Source organism: Myotis yumanensis, unplaced genomic scaffold (assembly GCF_028538775.1).
Source record: "Myotis yumanensis isolate MYYU_CA2020_CCGP unplaced genomic scaffold, mMyoYum1.0.hap1 SCAF_4, whole genome shotgun sequence".
Lineage (NCBI taxonomy): Eukaryota > Metazoa > Chordata > Mammalia > Chiroptera > Vespertilionidae > Myotis > Myotis yumanensis.
In genome coordinates, this window is record NW_027223755.1 from 64,688,537 (window position 1) to 64,714,834 (window position 26,298).

Here is a 26,298-nt window from a genome sequence, read left to right on the forward strand (position 1 = left end):
ATCATTATTCATTATCTTGAGAAATCAGCCACAGTGACTCAAGCACACCTTGTGAATTTCACCTACAACCAAAATGGGAAGGAGGGGGCAGGAAAGGCAAAGAGGAAGGACAGAAAGACCCTGGAATCTAAGTAACTTCTATACCAATGACAAAAGGCAAAAACAGCCTTCACTGTTTTTACATAGGGCTGCTAGAAAGATGGGATCTCTGGTCTAACCAAATCCATTATTATTATCAACACCAACTTCAACCGGCTTTATAGCCCAGTCTTTCCAAATTATCGCTTCCTATAAAAGTGTTTTGGTCTTTTGCTCTGGTGGGAGATAAAAAGTTTGAGTTGGGGGTGGATAAAAGCTGGAGAGGATGCCATAGAATTGGACTCTCTAAATACACAATACAGCTCCTGATTATGTGAATATTGAATATCAGATTCACCTTTTCACCATACCCAAAAGAATCACTTCATTCCATTTTTTTATCAATCATAGTATACTTACCACCCCTGGTTTCCTAAGCTTGCCAACTAAGGAATGATTTTTTAACTCTTCCATTACCTTAGCTCCTTACCTTCACCTTCCCAGCTTCAGATGAATTTTCCTTCAAATTGTCCATGAACCTAATCCTGCCTCATATCATGCTATGACTATTACTGGCATGTCTTTTCAAAAACAAACAAACAAAATCACTTCTACTTCCTTCCAGTTCTTTAATTAAAGAAGTCTAGAATCCTCTTTTGCAATCATTGTTGTTACTTTGTCACTTCTGAATTCGATAATGGCAGTCTTACGCCTTTATTAAATACTAATTTTAAAACTTCATTTTTCATTACTATATACTATAGATTATCTGTTCAAGTAAACTTGCTGGCAGCGGTACACTATCACTTTGCCAAACTCTGGCCGGCAGCTGGTGTGGCAGTTAAGAGTAGTTTGGGAGCCAAACAGAGATGGCTCAGTTTCTAGATGCAAGCTTGGGCCCCTCACTAAGCACCTCTGTGCTCAGTTCCTTCATGTAAAATAGGCATAGCATTCAACCTACCAGGGTTGTGCAATAGACTAATGAGGTAGGTATGGAAGCCATAGCAATGTTCAAAAGAGAGGGAAAAGAAAATAGGCCACTTCAGAGTCAGTACATTCATCTAAAGATGTATTAGATGTTGTTATTCTGTATAAACATACCTACTCCCCAACTAAGTACTAAAAAAAAACACACACACAAAAAAAAATAAGTGCTCAATAAATATTTACTGAACAAATAAATGAAAACAGTTCAAAATAGAAATAGGCATGATCCTATATTTTATCTCTCTAGAGCAGCGGTTCTCAACCTGTGGGTCGCGACCCCTTTGGCGGTCGAACGACCCTTTCACAGGGGTCGCCTAAGACCATCCTGCATATCAGATATTTACATTACGATTCATAACAGTAGCAACATTTCAGTTATGAAGTAGCAACGAAAATAATTTTATGGTTGGGTCACAACCTGAGGAACTGTATTTAAAGGGCCAGAAGGTTGAGAACCACTGCTCTAGAGGATGCCACATTTACTGAAACATCCTTACTTTCATTTTTCTACTCATCTCATATGAAACAAAGCTAAATAATTTGCTTCCATTCATCAGATTATTTTCTGCTCCCTTACGATCAATTAATTATCTTCCTGCCATTCTACACTCACCTTTTTCAATATGTTCTTTCTGGCTTCCTCCACCCATTCAGATCAGCTCTTGATTCTTCTGGCTTATCAGAATGGGCATGTTTCAATTTAGTTATACCTTGAGTAGCTGACTGGGAGAACATTCTTCTCATTCAATTAATGAGAAATGGATGCTTTGAGCATCAACATTTTCCACCTATTGGAGTTACCAATTAATAAATAAAAGGTCCCCCAACTGGGATGACCCAGAGGGGTGTCCTACATAGAACAGAGGGACTAGAGTTCCTAGAAATCTATTCCAGGTCTGCAAAGATTGACTGTTATTTATACATTTAAAACAAAAATTGTAATTTTACCTACTCACAAAACTGCACCAAGTTCCAGTTTAAGAAGTAGTTACCACATTCAAGTAAAACATTCATTGAAAGAAGTCTTATACAAAATCAAATTTTCTCTGATTGCTGCAACTAAGGGTTAAGTTAGAGAAAAACTTAAAGTCATTTCTCTAAGTGTTTCACAGGTAGAAAGCAAGCAATTTAAACTTGTGAGAAGTGGCTGACATTTATAAAATAGTTTATTGTCAACTACATAGCTATAGATAGCTATAAAAATAGGACAGTTGGGAGCTCAGAGTAATCAGTGATATGTCTCACACTGCCTCTGGATCACACACTTATAAGGCTGGTTTTCGAAAGCACAGAAGCTGAAAACTTAAAGATTGAAATATCCCTGGGAAATATGTTGCAGGCATAATTATATCCCTTAGGTAACAAGTCTTGCAGTCCTTTTCTTCCTTCCTACTTCATCCCAATTCTTACCCCAAATATTTCACAGTATTAATTGACTGTGTTCTTGCTTCTTTGGCTTTTTAGCTTTAAATAGCATTTTTGAAACTTTTTAAAGTAAATTTGGAAGATATTTCCCCCTAACTAATTCATTCAGTTAGTCTTTGAGGTAAGGTCCTTAATCCTTCTGGAGTGTTCTGTCTTCCTAAAATGAATTCCAGGTGGTCCCAAGTTAAAGTGTCTAGGCCAATGCAGGCATTCTGGAAGGGTCATTGTGTCCTCATGGGTCATAAAGCGTAATGCACACCCTTACGCCCTCCTTTTCCATATACTTATAAAGATAACCAGGGAATATTCCATCTCCTCTGACATTTCTTACTGTTACCACACATCCAGTCTTTTCCTTATCACCACTGGTAGCCTACTGTTTCTCTATTTCGAAAAAAAATCACTGTCCCTCTTTTTCCCACCCCTACTGCCACCTTCCCTCTTTTTCTAGCTATATTTGTCTTGGGTGTGTTTTAACTTCAAAACCAGGACTTAAGAGCCTGGAGGAATTCGTACACAGAGAGTATACCCTGAATTTAATAAAATACAAGGAAATGGTTGAAAATGATTAAATATGTCTGCTATGCCAGCACAGATATTTTGGGTTAGAATTGTTTTTAAAAATTGTAATGATGTGGGTGAAGAATTGCAAACAAAACCATCTAGTCCTTTAAAGTTAGGGAAACCCATATGGTATCTGAACAATGAAGAAAAATGGTAAATGAACAAGATTACGGGGATGCAGAAAAAGGATGAAATAGTACAGGCTGCTTTGGGTGAAAAATGTAAAAACCTGTAACCACCCCCTCAAAAAAAAAGAACAGACTTAACCTATTAGAGAATCAATTGATAAAGAATCGATGACTAGGTATTGAAGACCTGGAAAGGCGAAGGGGGGACACTAAAATAAGGTATTGTGGGGCTTCAGGAGGCAGCCTCCCCTTGGGCTGGGGAAACAGGGAAGAAGCTGAGATGATTAAAACCTGCTAAGGGAAGTGCTCTATAGACTTGCTGCTTGTCTGGTGCTAGTATCTCATTCTGAGCTCAGAGGAATTGCCCACGAAGCTGCCACTCAAACCTTTGAAAATGGTGTCCTAGCCAGCCAGTGTGAATGTCGCTGAGGAGGGACACTGGGATTGGTTCTATGAGCATTGGAATAACTAAAAACTGGCATCAACATCTGCTATAGAATGATGTGCTACTGCAGCATGAAAAATGGTTTCTAGAGTGCACAGGGAAAACAAGCAGAAAGACAGATTCAAGAAGCAAATAGGACGGAGCAAGCATCTCCATGGTCTTCCAGCCTCCTGCTCTCATCCTGGTCCCCTCTCATGGCATTGCCAAACAGGGAGCCAACAGGAAATGTGGCTTGTAATTCCAGTGCCAGCTTCACAAAGTACATTATAGAATGGTGAGTTTAAAGTTTAGAGACAGTAGTTTAATAAATGGTACAGGAAGTTATTTGAAAACAAAAATCTCAAAGTTTCTGTTTCTATTTATAGAGTTTTCTAACATGTTCACAATCTTTACTAATGTGCATGAAATGGTTCTAGAGGTCAATGAAATCAAAACAAGTATGGCAGCATTAAAATAAATTACTATCTATATTTAGTACTGAGCACTATGCTTGATAACATTTATGGATTTAATATAATATATATATATATATATATATATATATATATATATATATACACACACACAAATACACATTATTGAACTTTACATTACTTGATACATTTAAGTCATCTTCCATTTGACCTCTCATTTCTTGCTGGCAGAACCAATCTACCTTTATAAAGATGGAAAATACCAGGACTTTCCCCAGCCTTCCTTGCAGTTGGGCAAGGGCACATGACCTGGTCCTCACAGATGAGTTCTAATGGGCAGTCTGCTTATGAGTTGTGGGAAAAGTTTGCCCCCTTAATAAAAGGAGACCCAGGGGAGGAAAGACCATTTCCCTCTTTCACAGGCATTGTTGCATCTGCATTTGATACCAGGAACTGCTTTGGTTGTATTCTAATTATGAAGAGAAACATAACTGTGTTAAATAAGGCAGAGAAAAAATAGACAAGACTGGAATTCTCCTACTTTATATCTCACAGAAGATGATAAATTTCTTAATATTTCTGCCACTTTAAATTGTAAGTCCTGTTACTTAAAGCAATAAGATACTGAACTTGTTCTTGAATGAACTTTTGAGTTTATGCTAATAATGATTCTGTGGTCAGAGCATGTGTGTAATTTTCTTTCCATCGAGCCATAACATGGAGGTCACACTCATAGATAAAAAGATTCTGGTACCACAAATTTCTAACAACTGAATTTTACCGACTAGCAAATGTACACCCACACATTGGAAAGTCAGGATTAAGTGTGATTTGAAGGCACAATGAGGTCGAAGGTTATTAGCAATAAGCTTGCTTCTGACACTTGTGCTTTGTTTTTGTGAATATTGTTCCTGCTTGGCTCCACTTATTGTCAATAAAAGGAGTCTGAGACTTCAATTAAGTAATAAGAGACTAGAATAGAAAATGTGGGGTTTTTGTTCTTTGTTTTAACTTTGTCAATTACTATGATATTTGCATTTCTTTCTGGGAGGATTCTGTCTCTTGTTACTCACATCTGAACATGGATCTCTGGAAGGCGGAGAGTATTGCAAAGCTCAAAGCATTGGAACATTATAAGGATACTTTAACCAATAAAAAGTAAAAGTGCTTATTTATTCTCATTAAGAGTTGAGAGATCACAGTTATCAGAGAAGAAATAACAAACAGTTCTGTTAATGTTGTAATATTTTGATATTCAAACAGAATAAAGTAGACAAGTGGCTCAGTCCAAACAGATATTTTATCAGAAAAAATCTGGAACAAAGAAGATATACATGCTGAAAATTATAACTTAATTTTACAAGACTGGAGGTCTAAAAATAATTCTTAGGAAAGGGTATCTTTCTCATTAAGTGTTTCTGTACGTCATTATTGGCAAGAGTAATGATATCAAAAGTTTATCAAATTCTATCACTTCTCGGCCTTTTGGCTATGATCAAGTGAAATTCTGTCTAAGTTGCATTCTCTTTTTTGATTCCCAGAAGAATCACAATAAATTCTTGAGCATATGTCTAAGAATTTTCCAATTACTATACAAAAAATATGTCAATCATTACATCCTAAGTGGCTTTTGTTGTTTTAGGGTTTTGTAACCCTCAGTTCAACCATTAACTGATTCTCTGGTATGCGCCAGAATCTTGGATACAGAGATGAAGTAGTTCACCAGATTTTAGGGCAGATAGATATATATGAGCACATGGCTTTGGGATCACATATGTGAACCAATTAATACATTTTGCAGATTCAAAGGCATTAGAGAGGGTGAAAGATATTTAGTATGTCAGAAAAACCTTGCCAAAGGAAGTTATCTGAGTTGGGTTTTGAAATAAAAATTGTTTGATAGGCAGCCAATATGAAAGAAAAGGAATCCCAGGAATACTCCTTTTCTCCAACAGATTTTTAGGAAACATAATAGACTAAAGGTACAAAGGTACAGATATCGATAGTGAAGCACACCTGGCGAGAACTGGGGCTTGAGAGAGAGGCAGGGACTGTCCTGAGGGCTTACATGCCTAGTGAGAGAGGTTCACGTGATTCTGAAGAGGAGGAGACCCGGAGCGACTTTTGCTGCAGGACCTTTACCCTGATGGCTGCATGAAGTCCCAAAGCAGCGAGGCCAGTGAGGCGGCCCACAGGACTGGCAGACACGGAGACGTGCTCAGGGTCCTTTACGGTTGGCCTCGTTCGGGCACCATTTACACCCACCAGGCTCGTGAAGTTAATACGTCCGACACCACCATGTGTTGGGAGAGTGTGAAGAGCCACTTGAGCAACACCCTGGTGTTATCCTGGAAGATGAGGATGGGCACACGTGTTAACAAAGAAAATGGGCAGGCGTCCAGTGACCCAGCCAGAGAGCAGAGGCTGCCCAGTGTCCTGGCGATGACCCCAAGACCAGACTGGGACAGAGGGTCCAGGAAGAAAGGGAAGGGACCTGGGAGCCCTCATTCCCAATTCACTTCCCAGGACACATACACTGACCCGAGGGCTCCCCTGTTGACCCTGACCTTGGGAACTGCTACCCATCTGAGTGGCGGGTGGTCACCCTGAGGCCAGCACCCTAGACAGGGCCCCCTGCAGCCCCTGCCCTGAATAGGAGCTTACAAGGGGGAGATAGGGCAGACACCCAGACCTCATTCAAAGTGAGAGGACTATTCTAAAGGTGAAGTCTATGGGGTAACAGGGTCCTGTATTCAGGGAGTCCCAGTTAGTGGGGTAAAGGAGGAGATAGAGGCATGTGCTGGGCTGTGAACTGGCAACCTCTAGCCAGGTCTCCCTTTTCAGACAGGCCAAAGACCAACCCCACCTATTCTCTAGGATGGAGGTCCCAGCTGCCCCCATTACCCAGCCTCCCTTGCAGCTAGATGCAGCCATGTGTCTAAGTTCTGGATCACAAAACATAAGTAGAAGTGCCCTGTGGGACCTCCAGGGATGCCTTTTATGCTCCGTTTGGAACACGGAGGCGATAGCTGAGCTCAAGCAGCCGTTGTGGGGCCATGAGGACGCTGGTCAACCCTAGGGACCAGCGGAGAGCTGGAGGGACCCGGCTTTCACAGCTGTGGAGCCGACACCAGCCCCTGATGTCCACCAGCCCCTGAACATGGCTAGTGTGAAAGAGAAATAATCTTACTTGAAAAAAATAAAAGAGGATATGAAAATGTCCAATCAAAAGATGATAAGCATCTGAAGAGACATGGTTTGTGATTCTAGAAATGAAAAACGCTAATTAATTAAGCCCATACTTCCCACTTGGAACTTCACTGCCAGTACTTATGAATGCTACATGTGCAAAGATGCAGAGATTATGAAAAATAATCTAGAGCAGGGAACATGCAGATAGAGGATTTAGACAATTGATAAGAACTTCTCATCCAACTTTCTCACCTTTATTAACACTTAACAAGATATTCTCTTCTCCTCACCTCTCTGCCCACTTGCTCTCTGAAGTTTTAGTCCCTTCTCCTTCAGCCAGTCTCACAGTTCCTCTAATTACCTCTTTTTCTTCATTTCCTGCTTCTTTCTCCTACATTTTTCTTTCTATGCTCTCCTTTCCCTCTCCTGTATCTGAGAACTAATGGTGAATAAAATGACAACAACAAAAATGACAAACATCTTAAGAGACCAACCAGATCAGGATGAGTGTGTTCACTACATACACCACACACTGTAGGGCCTGGGGAGAGGCCCTACTAGCTAGGATTTAACAAGAAAAAGAGGCTAGAAAACTAACATCTAAATTATCTTTCTGAAAAGGAAATGCATATATATATATATTAGAGGCCCAGTGCATGAAATTCATGCACGGGTAGGGTCCCTAGCAGCTGCTAACTGCCGGCACGGCCTCCCTTCCCCCAGCTGCCTGTGGGTGGGTGGGGTCAGTTGGGGGGAGGGGCCACGAATGGTTGGCCGGCCAGCCCCACCCCCTGGTCAAACTCCTGGTCAAACTCCCGGTTGAGGGGACAATTGCATATTAGATTTTTATTATATTGGATATGTATATTCTGTTCCTCTGACATCCAATGTTCTGAAAAGCTAAAATTCAGAAAAAGCTGAGCAATGAATTTTACCACCCACAATGGGCTCTAGTTTTATACTGATGTGGTTTTTGTGTGACAGCCTCTACCTATCCAGCACAAGGGAAGGGCTCTCAGCTGGAAGGATTCCTTTGATGATGATCCTCTTTTAAGAAAGAACAATTGGCCCAGCCAGTGTGGCTCAGTGGTTGAGCATCAACCCATGAACCAGGAGATCACAGTCCGATACCTGGTCAGAGCATATGCTCAGGTTGCGGGCTCAATCCCCAGTGAAGGGTGTGTGGAAGGCAGCTGATTGATGATTCTCTCTCATTGATGTTTCTGCCTCTGTCTCCCTCTCCCTTCCTCTCTCTGTAATCAGTTATATAAAAAAGAACTATTGTGTGGAAATTATGAAAGTATTATGGTTAGAAGGTGAACAGTGATCCTTACTTTGTATGTGTGCTTCTCTCCAAAGATGATGGAGTGACTAAGGTTAGACTCTAGTTAACTACTTCCATGTTGTTCTTTCATTAATTATCTATTGGAGGATGGGGGTAGGACCAGGAAATGTATTTCCTTGCTTTCTGGTAATAGTTGTCTGCCCCAAAGCTGATGTATTTCCTATCGAGGGAATGAAATCCTATATTTTATTATTTGGAGCAACATGAACCTAGTACTTATGATGTCTTTGACCCATTAAAAAATAAATTTTTATTTTGGGAATGGCTAACTCAAAAATAGTGTTGAAAAAAAATTACCAATTTTCTCAGTAGTCAGGTAGAATTTTTTTTTCTGGGTCAGAAAAAGAGCTTTCAGGCAGTATTCTAATAATATTCTGTTAACTTCACTCTTCAAACATAGAATTTTGATTTTATTATTATTAGATAATTCGGAAAAAAATTCTGCAAACATTTTACAAAATATTTTGCCTGCCTAATAAAAAAAATATATTTTAATGGAGATGTCAAATTAATAAATAGCCATGGGCCTGGGCCATAGCCTGTATACATTGCACCCTTCTTAGAAACAGAAGGTTAACTCATTTTGCTTGCTCTAGTCACTGTTTTCAGTCCCACCTCGAATGTATAGCTCCTGCATAAAGAATGCTCACAAAAGTCTACTCTACTCACTTTGACTAAGACAAAGAGTTTTATGTGCGGACAATGGAAATGCTAGTTTCATTTGGGCAGGGCAGTTCTTTGAAGCTACATAGCATCCATGGCTATCTTAACCTCTTCAGGCTGCTATAACAGAATACCACAGACTGGGTGATTTAAACAATAAACATTTCTTCATCACAGTTCTAGAAGCTGAAAGTCCCAGGTCAGTATGGTGAGGGCTGTTTCTGGTTTACAGACTGCTGCCTTCTTGCTATGTCCTCACATAAGAGTGACATCACCTCTGATCTCTTCCTCTTCTTATAAGGACACTAATCCCTTAGAGTCTTGCAAGGTGGAAACCCAGGTGTTCTGCTGGACTCCTACTGGGGGCTCTGGAGAATCCAATTCATTACGCATTCAGGTTGTTGGACAAATTCATTTCCATGTGGTTGCATGACCACGGCCCCTGTTTCCTCACTGCTTGTCAGCAGGGGCTGCTCTCAGCTCCTGAAGGCTGTCTGCATTCCTTGGCACATGCCTTCCTCCATGTCGAAGTCAGCTAAAGTGCTTCCAATTCCTGACTTCTTTTTCTGCTGCCAGCCCAAGAAAACTCTCTGCTTTTCAAGGGCACATGTTACTGGATTAAGCCTACCTGAGTAATCTCCTTTTTGTCATTTAATATAGTCATTGGAATGTTACTTCATTGTCTTCATAGATACTGTCCACTCTCAAAGGGGGAAAGGCATTTAATATGAAGGCAAATTTCATAGAGGGGTCATTCTTAGAGCTCTGCCTATTACATACAGACCAACCTACTCTCTATAATAAGGGTTTGATGCATTAGTTTCCCAACATAATATATTTAATCTAATCAACCCCAAACACCTAGACTCAGGATAAACTTGAATGTCATTTGTTTTCAGATCTTTCAGAGATTCATTCAACTCACAAGTGTTTTAGTTTATTTGCTTGTTTTTTTAATGTGTAGCAGTTATTTTGTGTGCTCATGCCTTTTTCCTGTTGTTCCCCCCCCCTTGTTTTCCCTCCTTTTTTATACGTTAGGAAATCAATTCTGTTAATTTACAGCATTAACCTGAGTATTTTTAAATGTTTTCAAACCTATTTGCCATATGTTAGATATGAAGGTCACACACAAGTCCATGATCAAAAAGCAGGAATGACGGCTGTGGCCTCTTGGCACAAATCTACACTAATAAAAGAGAAACATGGTAATTGGCGTACAACCGCTACCCTTCCCATTGGGTAATTAGCGAGATATGCAAATTAATCACCAGCCAAGATGGCGGTTAACTGTCAACAAAGATGGCGGTTAATTTGCATATGTAGGCACAATGCAGGGAGGCAAAATGGAAAGCACAGAAGAAGCCCCCTGGCACTGACAGTGATCGGAAACCCAGGGGGGAGCTAAGAGCCAGGGGCCAGGGCAAAGGTGGCCCCCAGGGCCGCCTTTGCCCTGCCCCCAGCCATGATCGGAGAATCCTGGCCTTTGCCGCACTGGCCAGTGATAGCAGGAAGTAGGGGTGGAGCCAGCAATGGGAGCTGGGCAGAGGTGGAGCCAGGGATCTCGGGGTGGCTGCAGCCGCTGCCCAGAGCCCACAATCAGGGAGCGGTTGCAGCTGGGTGGGGGGGGTGGCTGCAGCTGGGGGTCCCCGCTGCCCTAACGCCTCAGCCAGAGGCATTAGGCACGGGCAGGGGCAGAGCCCTTCAGGGGGCGGCTGCAGCTTGGGGGATCCTCTGCCCCGGGCCTAACGCCTCCGCCAGAGGCGTTGGGCTGGGCAGGGGCAGCTGCAGCTGGGGGTCCCCACTGCCCAGACCTCATGCCTCAGCCATAGGCATAAGGCCCGGGCAGGGGCGGAGCCCACGATCTGGGGGGAGGGGGGGGGCGGCTGCAGCTGTGGGGGGTCCCCTGCCCAGCCTAACGCCTCGGCCAAAGGCGTTAGGCTGGGCAGGGGCAGCTGCAGCTGGGGGTCCCCACTGCCCGGGCCTCACGCCTCAGCCAGAGGCATAAGGCCCGGACAGGGGCGGAGCCCACGATCGTGGGGGAGGGGGGGGGGGCGGCTGCAGCTGCTGGGCAGGGGCAGCTGCAGCTGGGGGTCCCCACTGCCCGGGCCTCACCCCTCAGCCAGAGGTGTAAGGCCCGGGCAGGGGCGGAGCCCACAATCGGGGGGCAGCTGCAGCTGCGGGGGGTCCCCTGCCCAGCCTAACGCCTTGGCCAGAGGCGTTAGGCTGGGCAGGGGCAGCTGCAGCTGGGGGTCCCCACTGCCCGGGCCTCACGCCTCACCCAGAGGCGTAAGGCCCAGGCAGGGGCGGAGCCCACGATCGTGGCGGGGGGTGGCTGCAGCTGCGGGGGGGGGGGGGGGTCCCCTGCCCAGCCTAACGCCTCGGCCAGAGGAGGTATTAGGCCGGGGCAGGGGCAGCTGCAGCTGGGGGTCCCCGCTGCCCGGGCCCAACGCCTCGGCCAGAGGCGTAAGGCCCGGGCAGGGGTGGAGCCCATGATCTTGGGAGGCTGCAGCTGCGGGGGTCCCCTGCCCAGGCCTAATGCCTTGGCCAGAGGCATTAGGCCTGGGCAGGAGCAGTGCCAGCGATCATGGGGAGCAGGGTCACAGTTGCTGATGGTGGGAGCTTGGGGTCCCCTGCCCAGGCCTAATGCCTTGGCCACAGGCGTTAGGCCTGGAAGGGGTGGAGCAGGAGGTCCCTTGGAGAGCTGTGGGTCCCCTGCCCAGGACTAATGCCTGGGCTAGAGGCATTAGGGCGGAGCGGTCAATTGCAGGGAGCAGGGGCCGAGTTGATGATGGTGGGGAGCTGGGGGTCTCTTGCCCAGGCCTAATGCCTTAGCCAGAGGTGTTAGGCGTGAGCATGGGCAGAGCCAGCGATCGCGAGCAGGGGCGGCGTGGGCGATCGTAGGGAGCTGGGGGTCCCCTGCCCACCCTGATCTGGGACACCCTTCAGGGCAAACCAGCTGGCTCCCACCTGTGCACCAGGCTTCTATCCTATATAATAAAAGGGTAATGTGCACATGCAATTTTTTTCCCCAAATATATTTTATTGATTTTTTACAGAGAGGAAGGGAGAGGGATAGAGAGTTAGAAACATCGATGAGAGCGAAAATTCGATCAGCTGCCTCCTGCACACCCCCTACTGGGGATGTGTACGCAACCAGAGTACATGCCCTTGACAAGAATCGAACCTGAGACCCTTCAGTCCGCAGGCCGATGCTCTATCCACTGAGCCAAACCCGTTAGGGCGGTAATGTGCAAATTGACCCTAACAGCAGAACGACTGGGAATGACTGGTCACTATGACACACACTGACCACCAGGGGGCAGATGCTCAATGCAGGAGCTGCCCCCTGGTAGTCAGTGCACTCCCACAGGGGGAGCTCTGCTCAGCCACAAGCCAGGCTGAAGGCATCACATTGGCGATGGTGGGAGCCTCTCCTGCCTCCTCAGCAGCTCTGTGGATGTTCAACTGCAGCTTTGGCCCGTTGGCAAGTGGACATCCCCCAAGGGATGTATCACTGCCAGCTTAGGCACAATCCCCCGGTGAGCAGGCCTAAGCCAGCAGGTGGACATCCCCGGAGGGGTCCCAGACTGCGAGAGGGCACAGGCTGGGCTGAGGGACCCCCGAGTGCACAAATTTTTGTGCACGGGGCCTCTAGTATATATATATATATGAATGCAATATACTTATATACATTTGTTTTTTCATGTTGCTCTCTGACATTTTTTCCCTTAACAATATGCCTTGGTAGTCCTTCCATTTATGTATTTAGTTTTTATTGTTGCATAACAAATTACCACAAGCTTAAACCTCACCCGTTTATCCTCTCCCAGTTCTGTAGGTCAGAGTGAGAAGTGAGGCATGGCATAATCGACTGGAGTCTGGCAATTTCAAAATCGAGGTGTCAGCAGGGTGGCTCTTCTCTGGAGGCTTTGGGAAGAATCTGCTTTCAAGATCATGCCTTTTGTTGGCGGAATCCAGTCCCTTTCTGTTGCCTTGACACTTGGCTCTTCCACCTTCAAACCTTCAATGTCTCACCCAATCCTTTGCATGCTTTGAATCTCTTTTACTGACTCTTCTGCCTTCCTCTTCTGCTTTGAAAAGTTTATAAATTTACATTGGGCCCATCTGGATAACCAGGGTAATCTCTGTAATTTAAGGCCAAAGTGATTAGGAACCCTAACTACATCTGCAAAGCCCTTTGCCTTATTAAATAGCATTTTCACAGTCTTGGGGATTGTACAAATAGCAGAACCAAAGCTGTTAAAACTCCCAGTCTAGACTTGACAACATTGCCAGGCATCTGTGAAAGTCTTCCTTATTAGCCTTTGTGATTCTGTGTCAGTTTGTACAAAATCCATTAATTTAAGCAGGCTTGTAGGGTTTTGATAATTTTCCTCACTCTCTCTCTAAATCAAAGCAGATGAAAATTTTCGTCTATTTTAGTTTCGATGACTCCCTGTCCCATTTCTTAGAGAACTTCTGAACCTTAATCTAAGGTTCTACCTGCTTTTTCATTCACTTGCAATAAATTCTGAAGCTAACTGCATTTTTATATTTTTCTATTCCTGAGAGATATAAGTTCAGAATTTCTACCATTGGTGTGTTATGGTTAGTTGTACAAGAGCCTGTCTCCTGAAGTAGGCAGATTATCTCTAGACTAGGAATAATAATTTATTAATTTATTTCTGTCATTATTCTCATCTGCCATCTACCCCTCCCCCCACATATACTCCATATACATTTTGTATTTATAGCACATAGCAGGTGCAATATATACTTACTGACTTGATCCAATTATTTACAAATTTTATTTAGGATACCAGCATTTCATTATTTTTTAAATCTTTATTGTTGAAAGTATTACAACATCATACTTTCAAACAGCAACATGTCCCTCCCCCCCCCCCCCCCCATTGACTCCTCCTAGCCCACACCCATTCCTCCTCTCCCCACTTCCCAGCCCCAGGCCTTCACCACACTATTGTCTGTGTCCACGGTTTTGCATATATGCATACAAGTTCTTTGGTTAATTTCTTCCTACCTACCTACCCAACCCTGCCTTCCTAGGAATATTTTGGAACTGGCTTTATATTCATGGTGTCTGCAAGACAATAGGACTTCAAGTACATTTAATAATTCAAGAAATTGTTAAATCACATAACTTTAAAAAATCACATTACTTTAAAAAATGGTAATGGTAACCCAGCTCTGCAGGAAAGCATTTTTCAAGGAACATGTGGTTGAAATATCTAAGTAAATATACAGGGCATATTTCTCTATGTTTGGGAAAAGATGTCTAATTTCATAGACCTTGACATAATGATAGATACAGGGGAAAATCCACATTGAAAAATGTAATTTCTCACACATATATTTTACATTGCAATCATGGTTTCTACTTCTCAAAATTTAACCTTGAATCACTTACACTTATGAATAATGTGTGGAATGTGCCGTAGAGACTGGCCATCTATGTGATTTATCCTTTGAAATGTTCCCTTGAATGTTGCAAATGATCCAAAACCACCGTACCTAACTTTTAAATTATCTTCTTGACTTTTACCTGTGAAATTACTGTTACAGAACTTAGCCACACTGAAGGCTTTATTGGCTTCGGATCCTGCCGAATCCTAGAACTGCCATCTTATTCTAAGTTCATATCACCGAGGAAGAGCCTTGTTCCACACTGATTCACAATGGCCATCCTTCTGTTTATCCATATAAGGGGCCATTTAGCAAAGCAGCTAAATGCTTATGCTCTATTTTGCTAGAAAACTGAAAGAAGATACAGTCTTAAAAGGAATATACAATTGGACTGAATGTGGCTACGACCTAATAATAACTATCTCAGTAATTATAGTAATGCCAGCCATCACTACCATGTATGTTGTTAAGCACTTAATGTAGACAAAGCTTTAGCTAAAAGCTTTATGTACATTATTTCACTTACTCTTCACACCTATCAGATGATGGGTCTCCTTATATTCATTTCACAAATGAGGAAACTGAGACTCAGAAAGATGAGGTAACTTTTTCAAGGTCATGCAGCTGGTCCAGGGCAAAATCAGGATTAGAATGCAAAATACAAAATGACTGCAGAGTTTATGCTCTTGATCCCATGGCTGTCTGCCTCCCTCTACTATACCCTGCTATGGACTACACCGGGCCCAAAGCCAGAGACACAGGGGAGCAGACCTAGGCACCAACCACAGGAATTCGAGGGCTAACACTGAAACAAGACAAGTGAGATACATCCATTTTAAAGTCACATGGCGGGAAAAGAGTGATCTATTTTTTAAAGACACAGATGTATTGCAGTAGGTATGCCTGTTTATATTTCCCTCTGCTTTTTTTACTCTTGGCTTCAGTTCTTGAAAACTACTTATTTTGACATAATGCAAGAGAGCTTCATTACATGCTAGACTTAAAAATCTGTCTCAAATAAATTAAGAATATGTGCAAATGCATATTCCACCCTTTTTAGAACGAGAGTAGGTGGGAATAATGATAGCTCCACGGATGTGACTCTTCCAGGTGCAAGCAGCTCTGTAACTTCGTTAGTAACCAGAATAATGGTGGGACCCCAAGTCCAACATGCCTGATGTGTTATATGCATTGCCCATGAACACAGACAATAGGGTGGTAGAGGCCTGGGGTGGAGCAGGAACTGGGTGGTGGGGGACAAGAGCGGGAAAGAGGGGAGCATCTATAATACTCTCAACAATAAAGATAAAAAAGAAATAATATCAATTTTTTTAAAAGTTCAACATGCCTGATGTGATACAATAGCAAGACATTGGACAGAAGATTTATTCAATTCTTTGTAGCCAAATTCAACTTCTGTTCAATTATCGTATTTCTTCACAAGCAGTTGCCTTTTTATGCCTGTTTTGTGAGGTCAAAAATATAGAGTTCAAGGGTAAAGACAAAGGTAGAGGCAGGTCTTCAAAGAAGACACAACCCAAAAGTGGAATGTTCCACTATGAAGTTCTTACTTAAGTTGATGTATATTTGTTCTAAATTTTCTGAATAGAGAAGAGCTAATGCATGCAGTTTAATTTTTCCATCCCAATAGAACTATAGTCAGAACACTGTTTACTTTTTTTTTTTTTTAATGACTGGTTCTTTGTCCTGTTAGATTTTTAAAGAGATTCCAACTTCCCCTTACTAACTCCTGAGACATTATCAATTAACCACACACAGCCCATCGACCACAGCATAGCTGTAATTAAACTAAATTGCTATGCAGCAGCTTTCATTACACAATGACACAGTTTTTGTTAGGACCATAGAGAGAGTTTAATTACATGTCTAGATCCCTGAATTCAGAGAATCAGTATTATCTTCGTCTGCTTAAAAGAGAGTTTGAGCTTTGAGTGATTGCATATTTTTGAAAGACCAAATGGTAAGATATGTTTGGGTCATTTTTTTAAATCCTACATTCTATTTTAATACTTAAGAACCATTTACACATCTGTGGATTTAAAATTTTAAAGAAAAATGTACAGATTTTCACTCTTTCATATTTGATATAATTTTCACTTGTATACCAAAACTTTCTCTAATCCACCCCAAATATCCATTCTTAACTTATTAATGTATAAAGCATGGAGTGGTCTGAAGCACATTAATCTCTCATAATGTTTCTTCCAGCTTCTTCATTATGAAGAAGCTCGTCTCTTTGCCTGAGGATAAAGTGCTTTCTACCTTCATCCTGTGTCCTGCCCAATCAGCTTCTCCAGCAGAACAGAGAGGTCAGCCTCTCTGTTGACTACAGACTGCCTGACCACAGCATGTAGATTCAGGATCTCACTTTAATTTTCTTGTTCTCCAACCTGATTTCTTCAGTCTCATTATAAAAATGTGTTTTCTGCGTCTTTCTCTGTTACTGCAGATTATTTTTGGACCTTATTTCAAGCTATGCGTTATCTCCTGGTTACTGCCTCCATTTAATTGGTCGAAACTTTTCATAGTCTCCAGTCCTAAAATCTCATCTTTTCTCAAATCTGGACACATGCTTTGGGTATAAGAGAATGCACTTATCATGTGCTTATCCTCTCTAAACGTTCTCAACAGCCCCTTGGACAGTTGCCTCACAACATGCACTTGCTCTGATCTTATATACAAATACATCTTACATATTAATTCATTTGTAGATTACATGTACATTTCTTAAGTTTTCTTTATATTTTTGTATAAAGCATGAGATGTACATGTTTAAATCAAGGCACATTGCTTTTCTCCATTAATTTTTTGCAAAATGCCTAATTTAAAATGATAATCACTCACTTAATAATTGCTATTAAAAGCAATAAGTGTTGCACCAAAGTCTTAGTTGAGTGAATGTTTTAGGTTTTGAGTTTAATCTAAGGAAAATAGTACAGGTAAATGATATTTTCCACCAGCACTATAGAGACCATTCTTGGAAACATGTACTTTATATAGTTTTCTAACATGTACATATATAAATAGACAGGAAAATGAATTTTCAACCTGTTGAAACTCTCCATGTTTTCCCATTCTAACTTTTTACACCAAGTGATGCAAAATCAGAAACAACTGAGTCCTGATCTCCGGGACCTCCCCCCAACAACTTCGCCAACGTGAAACCCCAGGTTTCCCCACCGAGTGGCATTCACAGTTATTCTCTCTGTTAGCATCCTGCTTACTTTCCCCATGACACAGCCACACCAACAAGCATTTTTCAGCAAAGCTTTGCTTTATCCAGACACTTCTAGGCCACACCCAAAACCCAAAGCATAGTGCACACGTGTGACCCGTACCGCAGGGACCCCAGCAGGCCTGGTCACCTTTGAGCTCCCCACTGGGGTTCAGCAGAGCTCCTTCCTTTACTAACAGAGGTCTTTCGGCTTGCCCACTGCTCCCTAACATGTTATTGTCATTGGCGAATCACTTCCCAGTTCCATTTTATTACGCTGGCAAGTGCAATTTACGGATGTTTCAATCATGAAGGAAACAGGAGAGAAAACTAACAGATGAATTTTCAACTGTCATTACCCAAACTCCCCTGAGGCATATGATGTTCAGATCAACTTCAAAGGATGTGAAGAAATTAGTTCAGCCATAACTATCAACTTAATGCTACTATAGAAGAACAAACACGGATTATGTAATTATTCAAAACGTCATTTCAAAGATGAAATCTTTTTGCCTTATCTTCCAGTTAAAATGTTCTTATTGGGTTTTGGCTTTTCTCAAAATGATGCTGTAAATCTAATTCATCTAACTGATACTCAGTGAGCATCTTTGAGGAGACTGAGTATCAGTAAACAATAAGCCTAGTATGTTTCATAAGCTCACAGGTACTGAGCCTTGTTACAACTAAGCATATCAAAATGTTGCTTTGGAACTTACTGTTGCAAAGGAAGCACAAAAATGTTAACTTCTATTACAAATTAATAATGGCAAATGGATACAAAATGCAGATTATACCAATAGGAATTCCAGTTTCTCAATAGGAAAACTGAAGTATTTATTAATCATTCAAAAGTGTTTATTGAGTGCATACTTAATGCCAGGCATTGAGAACCTGAGAAAACAGATGCAAATTTCCATGTCTTCACAGAGTTTTCAGTCTAGTGAAGGAGACATCCTGAACGTAAAGCTTGCAAGGTATCAGACATGCTGAAAAAAAAAAAAAAAGAAAGAAAGAAAGGAAGAAAGAAAAGAAAGAAAGAAGAGAAAAGGAAAGAAAAAAAGGGAATCAGTGAGAACACAGGAGAGTGGGCACATACATATGTTAGTTTGGAAGGACAGGTGCAGCCTCCCTGAGAAATTGACATTATAGTTGTGTCCTGAGGATGAGGAGGGCTGGCCAGGTGAAAGGGGTAAAAAAAAGCATCCTGATAACAGAGGGCAGCTGGTCAAGGATGCTGAGGTAGGAAGGAGGAACTGAAAGGAAGTCAGTATGGGCAGAACAGAGCAATAGGGGGAGAAGTGGCAGAATATGAGACTGGAGAGGGAGGCAGGAGCCAGATGACCAAGGCCTGGAAAGCCCAGATAAAGTATTGGGAAACCTCTGGGTAGTTTCCCAAGGAGGAGTAACGCCTAGCTCTCTGTGCTGCTGAGTGGAGAGTTGATCGAAGGGGGCACCCTGGAAAGCAAAGGAGTAGTTAAAGGACTGCTGTGATGGTCCAGCCAAGATCACGTCAATGACATACAGAGAGTTGGGCGGTTCAGGAGACATTTTGGAATTAAAATCAACAGCACTCTGTTGAGAATTGGATGGAGGCAGCGGGGTGGGGAAGAGAATCCGTTTCTGGCTTGAACACTTGAGTTGACCGAGAGACCACATTCTGCGGTGGGAGCAGCTGGAAGAACGGGGCTGGGGAAGGTCAAGAGTTCCATCTTGGACATGTAGAGCCGAAGGTTTCTGGGAAACAGCCAGCTGGAAATGAGACAGAGGCAGGTGGGAAAATCGTGCAGGAGCTTAAGGAACAGGTTTGAATTAGAACATTTGTAAACTGCTAGCAATGTAATTACATAGTTTGTTTAGTTAATTTCAGACCAGACATAGTTACCAACTAAATGTATTTATTCATATTCAGAGCACATCATTTGTAGCAGATGGATGGTGTTCAGGATAAGCAAACATGAAAGGCCTGCCAGTTATATAAAATTTATTTTTAAAAATGTATCACCCAGCCCTAGCGGTTTGACTCAGTGGATAGAGTGTAGGCCTGCGGACTGAAGGGTCCCAGGTTTGATTCTGGTCAAAGGCACATGCCAGGGTTGCGGGCTTGATCCCCAATAGGGGGTGTGCAGGTGATTCTCTCTCATCATTGATGTTTCTCTCTCTTTCTCCCTCTCCCTTCCTCTCTGAGGTCAATAAAAGTATTTAAATATACACTGAGTGGCCAGATTATTATGACCACCCCATTAGTACTTCATTGACACTTCCAAAAATACTGAATATTGAAAACTTCCTAAGCAAATACTCTCAAGGTTTTATTATTATTTGCATAACTAATTCACTTCATTGTACTGATGGGGTGGTCATAATAATCTGGCCACTCAATATATATATCACCCAGACAAGAAAAAGCTAAAGGAGTTCATCACCACCAAACTAGTATTACATGAAATGTTAAAGGGTCTTATGAATAATAAATACAATCTATCAACAATTGACTGTAATAATCAAAATAAACAATCTAATGAACAAAATAAACTGGTGAGTAATGTAGAACCAGAGACATAGAAACATGGAACAGACTGACAAATCTCAGAGGGAAGGTAGTGAGGGGGTGGAGAGAGATTATATGCAAAGAACTTACATACATACATGCATTACCCATGGACACAGACAGTAGGGTGCTGAAGGCATGGAGGGGGGTGGGATTCCGGTGGAGGGAGCAATGGAAGGGGGGGAAGGGGAGACATCTGTAATAATCTTAACAATAAAGATTTTAAAAAACATGTCACCCAAGTAATATATAATTTTATAGTTAAATTTTACATAATAAAGAATTAAAATCAATCAGATTCCACTACACATTTGTTTTACACACGTGTTCTTTTGGGGGCTGTAACAAGTAGCTGAAGGGAAGGAGTACACAAACACTCAAGACGAGTTTACAGCAAAAGAGAAGCCTAGCAGCACCGCCTCAATAAGGTTTTAATTTAACACTTGGAGTGGGGGAAATGAGTTAAGTCGGCTCGCGTGAATTGCGCGTACTCCGGGGGAGCCGTCTTAACTCGGTTCATATAGATTTGCGGTGGAGTGCGGGAAACGTGTAAACTCGGGCCGATTGTAACTGCGTATTACCAAATATTTGTTTGTTTGCCGTTCACAAAGATACCTACCTGCGTATGCGAACCGTTTCATACCCATTGGGGTAATAGGTATCATAAAAATCCCTGATTTTGCGCGGGAAACCTAAATAATTGCCCGCGCCATCTTATATTTTGGCGGGAAATTCACCCCACACCGGAGTGTTAAGAAGCAGTCGGGAAAGATATTGTATTCATGTACTTAACAATTTTCTATTGAGTGTCAAGGATTGTTTTAAATTCCAAAGCAATAATCAAAGACTGCAGAGCGTTTTGTCTGGCCTGTAGAGGGTTTAAAATTCATTGCCAACATTTAAAATTTGGAATATTCTACATTAAAAATAATGAATTTTCATCTTACCTTGAAAAGTTAGAAGAGCTAGCAACCTGGGGCCTGTATTCCCGCCTGACAGCATTTTGCTGACCCTGAGTCACCTTGGCCTCCTCAGGGTCATACTCCCTCCAGGGACAGCTGCAGACCCTAGGACTTCCCAGTGTCTCCCTCTTATTTCACATGCTTCCAACTCCCTTCATTCTTTTACATGCCTGCATGCCCCTGGAGAGTTTTCGACCCCTGCTGGAGAGACAAAAGCAAAGGCTGCATTGCTGCGGCCACTCAACACCAAAAGCAAGCGAAAGCAGGGAGTGACCTGACTAGATCTGCACTTTACAAAAATGACCCTGTGGGCCCTAACCAGTTTGGTTCAGTGGATAGAGCGTTGGCCTGTGGACTGAAGGGTTCTGTGTTCGATTCCAGCCAAGGGCACATGCCCAGGTTGTGGGCTCGATCCCCAGTGGGGGACATGCAGGAGGCAGCCGACCAATGATTCTCTCTCATTATTGATGTTTCTCTCCCTCTCCCTTCCTCTCTGGTATATGTATCTATATCTATCTATCTATCTATCTATCTGTCTATCTATCTATCTATACACACACACACACACACACACACACACACACACTCACACATATAAATGACCCTGTGACAGTGTGGAGCATGGTCTGGAGAGGAGCTGGCCATATGGTCTGCTGAAGGCAAGAGCAGTAGTAGGGATGGGAGTGGGGCGGGGGCGGACACCTGAGGCAGTGAGGAGAGAGACCTGCACAGCGTCCTGGGTTGCATGTGTTTTCTGTAATAATTACTTACATCCAAATGTCTGTTCAAATGATAATTTGAAGTCTTTGCCCTGGTTCTGAATTTATAAGATGACACATACAATTATGCTTTCTAGATGATAAACCAAATTTCAAGACACAGCACCTTGACTTTATTATAATAATAATTAGCCAGTTTGAGCTGATATGCATAAAGAGAACTGCAACTAATATTCTCTGAGGGGTAAATATTTTATTTCTGGCAATTGGTTCTATTACTTATTTCTGTATGTATTTATTTATTTGGTTCTATATTATTTAAATTGCATTTCACTTTTAGGTAACTATATATAAGCTCTTCTAGAACGATGTATAGTTTTTCTTTATGGTGTTTATTTTGAAATTATATGTGTGTGTTGTTGAATCACATAATTTAGTAAAGATTATTAAAGTTCTGAAAATAGTAAATAAGAATGTTGGAACCATAAATGTGATTACCTGAATGTTACCTCATTATGTTCCCTATTAGTACCTCCATGAAAATGGGATTGTCCATCGTGATCTCAAGCCAGAGAATCTCCTCTATGCAACTCCAGCCCCAGATGCACCACTCAAAATTGGTGAGGACATAGCCCGACCTCTTCTGACCCCTTTCCCAGAACAGAAGAAATGTATTCTGTGGAGTTTTTAAATATGGCTCCATTCAATGTCACCTCCACTCAATTTTCTCGGGTATTTGTTGTCTGTAAAGGAATGAGGCACAGTGTTGGAAGCCTGTGTGCTTTCCTGGAATGTTAACCTGAATTAGTGCCTAAAGTTAGTGTTGCAATGCTGGGCACACAAAGGAATCACAACTCTTAGAAATAACAGGAACTTCAGGAGGTGAAATTTTGTAAATATGTTTATATAGAAAAAAAATCACAGATAACATAATACTTCTTTCTTGGTTATTAACTTTCATTCCACAAATTAGATGGAGCTTAATTTTAGATAATCAAGAACTCTGACACCAAATGTTTGGTACCTATCAGTGAATTTAGGCTCTGAGTCACTTGTTTATATGAACAGAGATAAACTGAGCTCTGCTTCCCAAAGTACACCTCACAGAATGCTGTTTTCTTGGCCCAGGTACAAGGCCCACCAGTCCCTTTGGAGGAGGGGAAGTGGTTTGTGGAGGTCCTGAGTTAGAATAAGTTAGAAAATGCCAACTTCAACAAGATTTTTATTTCTTAGGACTTATCCCCAGACCTTTAAAATGCTAACGTGTACACTGACAGCTAATCTGACTCTGGAAACCTTGTTTGTTTTTCCAATAAGCTTTTTGAGAAACTACAAGATGAACTTTGGGATCTACCCAAAGAGATCTTTCAATCAGCATTTTAGAAAAAAAACATATTAAATATTACTTTCCATGTGCCTTCCAAAGTAAATGTTCATTTGCAAAAAAGTAGAATTTATTTTAGATGAATTCTCCCTAGCAGAATGTGTTTTGTCCTGCCTGTGTAGGGTTTCACATTTTTTAAATTAAATCCTCTGAAGGACATTTCTCTCTTGGTCCTATCCTTTATAATGCTAATCGGATGAGTTCACTGCATTTGTAAGTGTTAACACCTTTGAAGATTAAGTCATACATATCATGGAAGCGCTCAGACCACAGGATGTGCTTTATGAATGCAAGACCCTAAAGAAAAGATGCTGACGTCCTGTGGGCCAGCAGCGTGTTCTCATAATCACTCCTGAAAGGCAGGCAGGCTCCCATTTCCTTTGACATCACTTTCAAAGATTTTATCCTTAAAGAAATGTCTTTAAATGGATGGATAGATTCTAATTTAGGCAGGAGCGCCTTTCTTTCTGAAGAACTTCCTGCTGCTTCCTCTGATAAGGATCTGGTACCTCCGTGGAAAAGTGGGTTTATCTCTGAAGTCTAAAATGGCATCAATTCTGCACCTGCCTCTCGTGAAGAATGGCCTCAGAGTGTTCCTGGTGTTTCCTGAGTGAGGCAGATGTAGCCCAGCAAGTAGACCATAATGATAGCAGCCTTTGATAATATTTTATCTAGGTAATAGTCTGTGGAATAAATAAAAAGGATTTTTGCAAAAAAAATGTCATCTTTCTCATCCGAGAGTAAATTCTTCTCCGTCAAATACACTAGGGAATGACATTATTTTGAAGTAGAATAAACCTTTTGATATTTCTGTTCATTTTTTCAATATTTATGAAAGTCTCATTTTTTATTTTAATTCGTTCCAGTGGATTAAAAGCCCTGAATTATATCAATAATTCTATATGGTCCTTCAGAGTTAGTTTCATAAATCTTAGAATTAATATTTAACAAAATATGTCTCTTGCAACTATTACTTCAAGAAGAAATAGCTTATATGCTGAAAGCTGGGAATTATAGAAAAAAAAGTATAAAATGTATTTAAAAATCATATTTTCCTCCAATTTAAAGCAAGATTTAAAATATTATTGCTACTCTTTTTAATTTTTCTCTCCCTGGTGACTGGTCTCCATCTACATCCACTCATCAAGTACAAAAACAAACAAATGTTTTATTTTGAATAACAAAGGTATTCTGTCATCTTATATAAGCTGAGAAAAAACCTTGCTTTTTTTTCCTTGTGTTGTTAGCTGATTTTGGACTCTCCAAAATTGTGGACCATCAAGTGCTCATGAAGACGGTGTGTGGAACCCCAGGGTATTGCGGTACGCTCTTTAGTATTGACATTTTATAGTTTCACTGTTATTTGAAATATATTTTATTTAATGTTCTGATTTTTTAAACTCCTAATATCTCTATTTAAAATGCTTACAATTTAATGCGAGTCTCCACAAGGAAGGCATATGTCAATGATACTCAGACCACCTCTTCTTCCTTATAAGGGGCTCTATAATGTCAGTTTTAGGGCACCCCTGTTAGAACAGCAGGGATGGAGGGGGCCCACGTGGGGAGGACTGGGGGCTCTGCATCTGCCTTTTGGGCAGTAGCTACTCCTGGACCCACTCAGTAGCAGAAAGACCATCACTGGTGAAGAAGACAGGAAAACAGCTTTGTTTGTTTTTGGAATTAAAGCCATGAGCTCTTTGTCACTTTCCTTGTTTGCTTTTATTTGGGAGGGTGTGCGAGAAAGGGTGTGTCATTAATTCAGATGGTATATAGGACAACAGAGAGAATGGGGTAGTCCCTAGTTCTCATTGTTGGCACTGGCCTAGCCTCATTAACAGAAGGGCTTCAGGTGGCCTTTCCCCACCAGAGCTCCCCAGTCTCTGGAGATGGACAGTGCAACAGCCCTCACATCCTCTTGCACAATCTCCCAGGATGGCCTGAAGGCACCCCCCACACACTGCACAATCCGGAGACAGAACAATAGCTGTTAACCTATGCCAGCAAGAAATGCACCCTTTTTTCCCTCAGTGGCTAAATTCATCTGCCAACAGCCTAAAGCTTGGGAAGACCAGTATGCAATTACATTAATGATCTCTCAGAGTCCCTTCTGTGACTAAGAGAGAACAGCAACCTTCCAAGGGCTTTAATAATAGTGATAAGAGCAGTTCTTTTTTGCAGCATACCAGAATGGTCATTCTGTGAATGAATGATTCATTCATTGATAAAATGAACATTAGCTGTCTAATGGGCTCCATTTTAGGCACTGAGATTACAAGAGCAAGTACAGTATGATCTTGCCCTCCAAGGATTCCATGGGCTATAAAAGAAAGACCTGTACACAATAAATCAAACTCTATTATGATCCATTTTATATTTATCTGAGCCAAAGGCTCAAGAGTACAGAGAGGAACATTTGAGCTGGACACTGACAGATGTGTAGTTTAACAAGTGAAGAGGTGGCCACCAAGCATTCTTTGCCAGCAGGGAAAGTCACAGAGGAGCACTAGCATCTGGCAAGTTTGGGGACTGTTTGTTACTTCATTGCTTTGCATGACTGGAACATAGACTCCTTGGTACAGAGGATACAGATGGACTTGGAAAGGTCAGATGGACCATATTTTCAAAGAATTTGTACATCAATCTAAACAATTCAGACTTGCTTTGGTAGATAATAGTAATTTATCAAAAGTTCTTAATCAGAACCATCGTATTTTAAAGTCAAATCAGTATTTTATAAATATCCTGACAATGACATTATGACAGATGAATTTTAGGAGAAAAGA

The 26,298-nt window shown here is 41.8% G+C and overlaps 1 protein-coding gene across 1 annotated transcript in view; it reads left to right on the forward strand.

Moving 5' to 3' along the window:
• CAMK4 (calcium/calmodulin dependent protein kinase IV) overlaps window positions 1-26,298 on the forward strand; it is a 153,625-nt gene that overhangs the window by 98,848 nt on the left and 28,479 nt on the right. Inside the window, exons 7-8 of the mRNA XM_070412438.1 lie at window positions 22,658-22,748; window positions 24,760-24,834. Of these exons, the coding sequence (XP_070268539.1) occupies window positions 22,658-22,748; window positions 24,760-24,834 (166 nt within the window). The remainder of the gene's footprint in view (window positions 1-22,657; window positions 22,749-24,759; window positions 24,835-26,298) is intronic.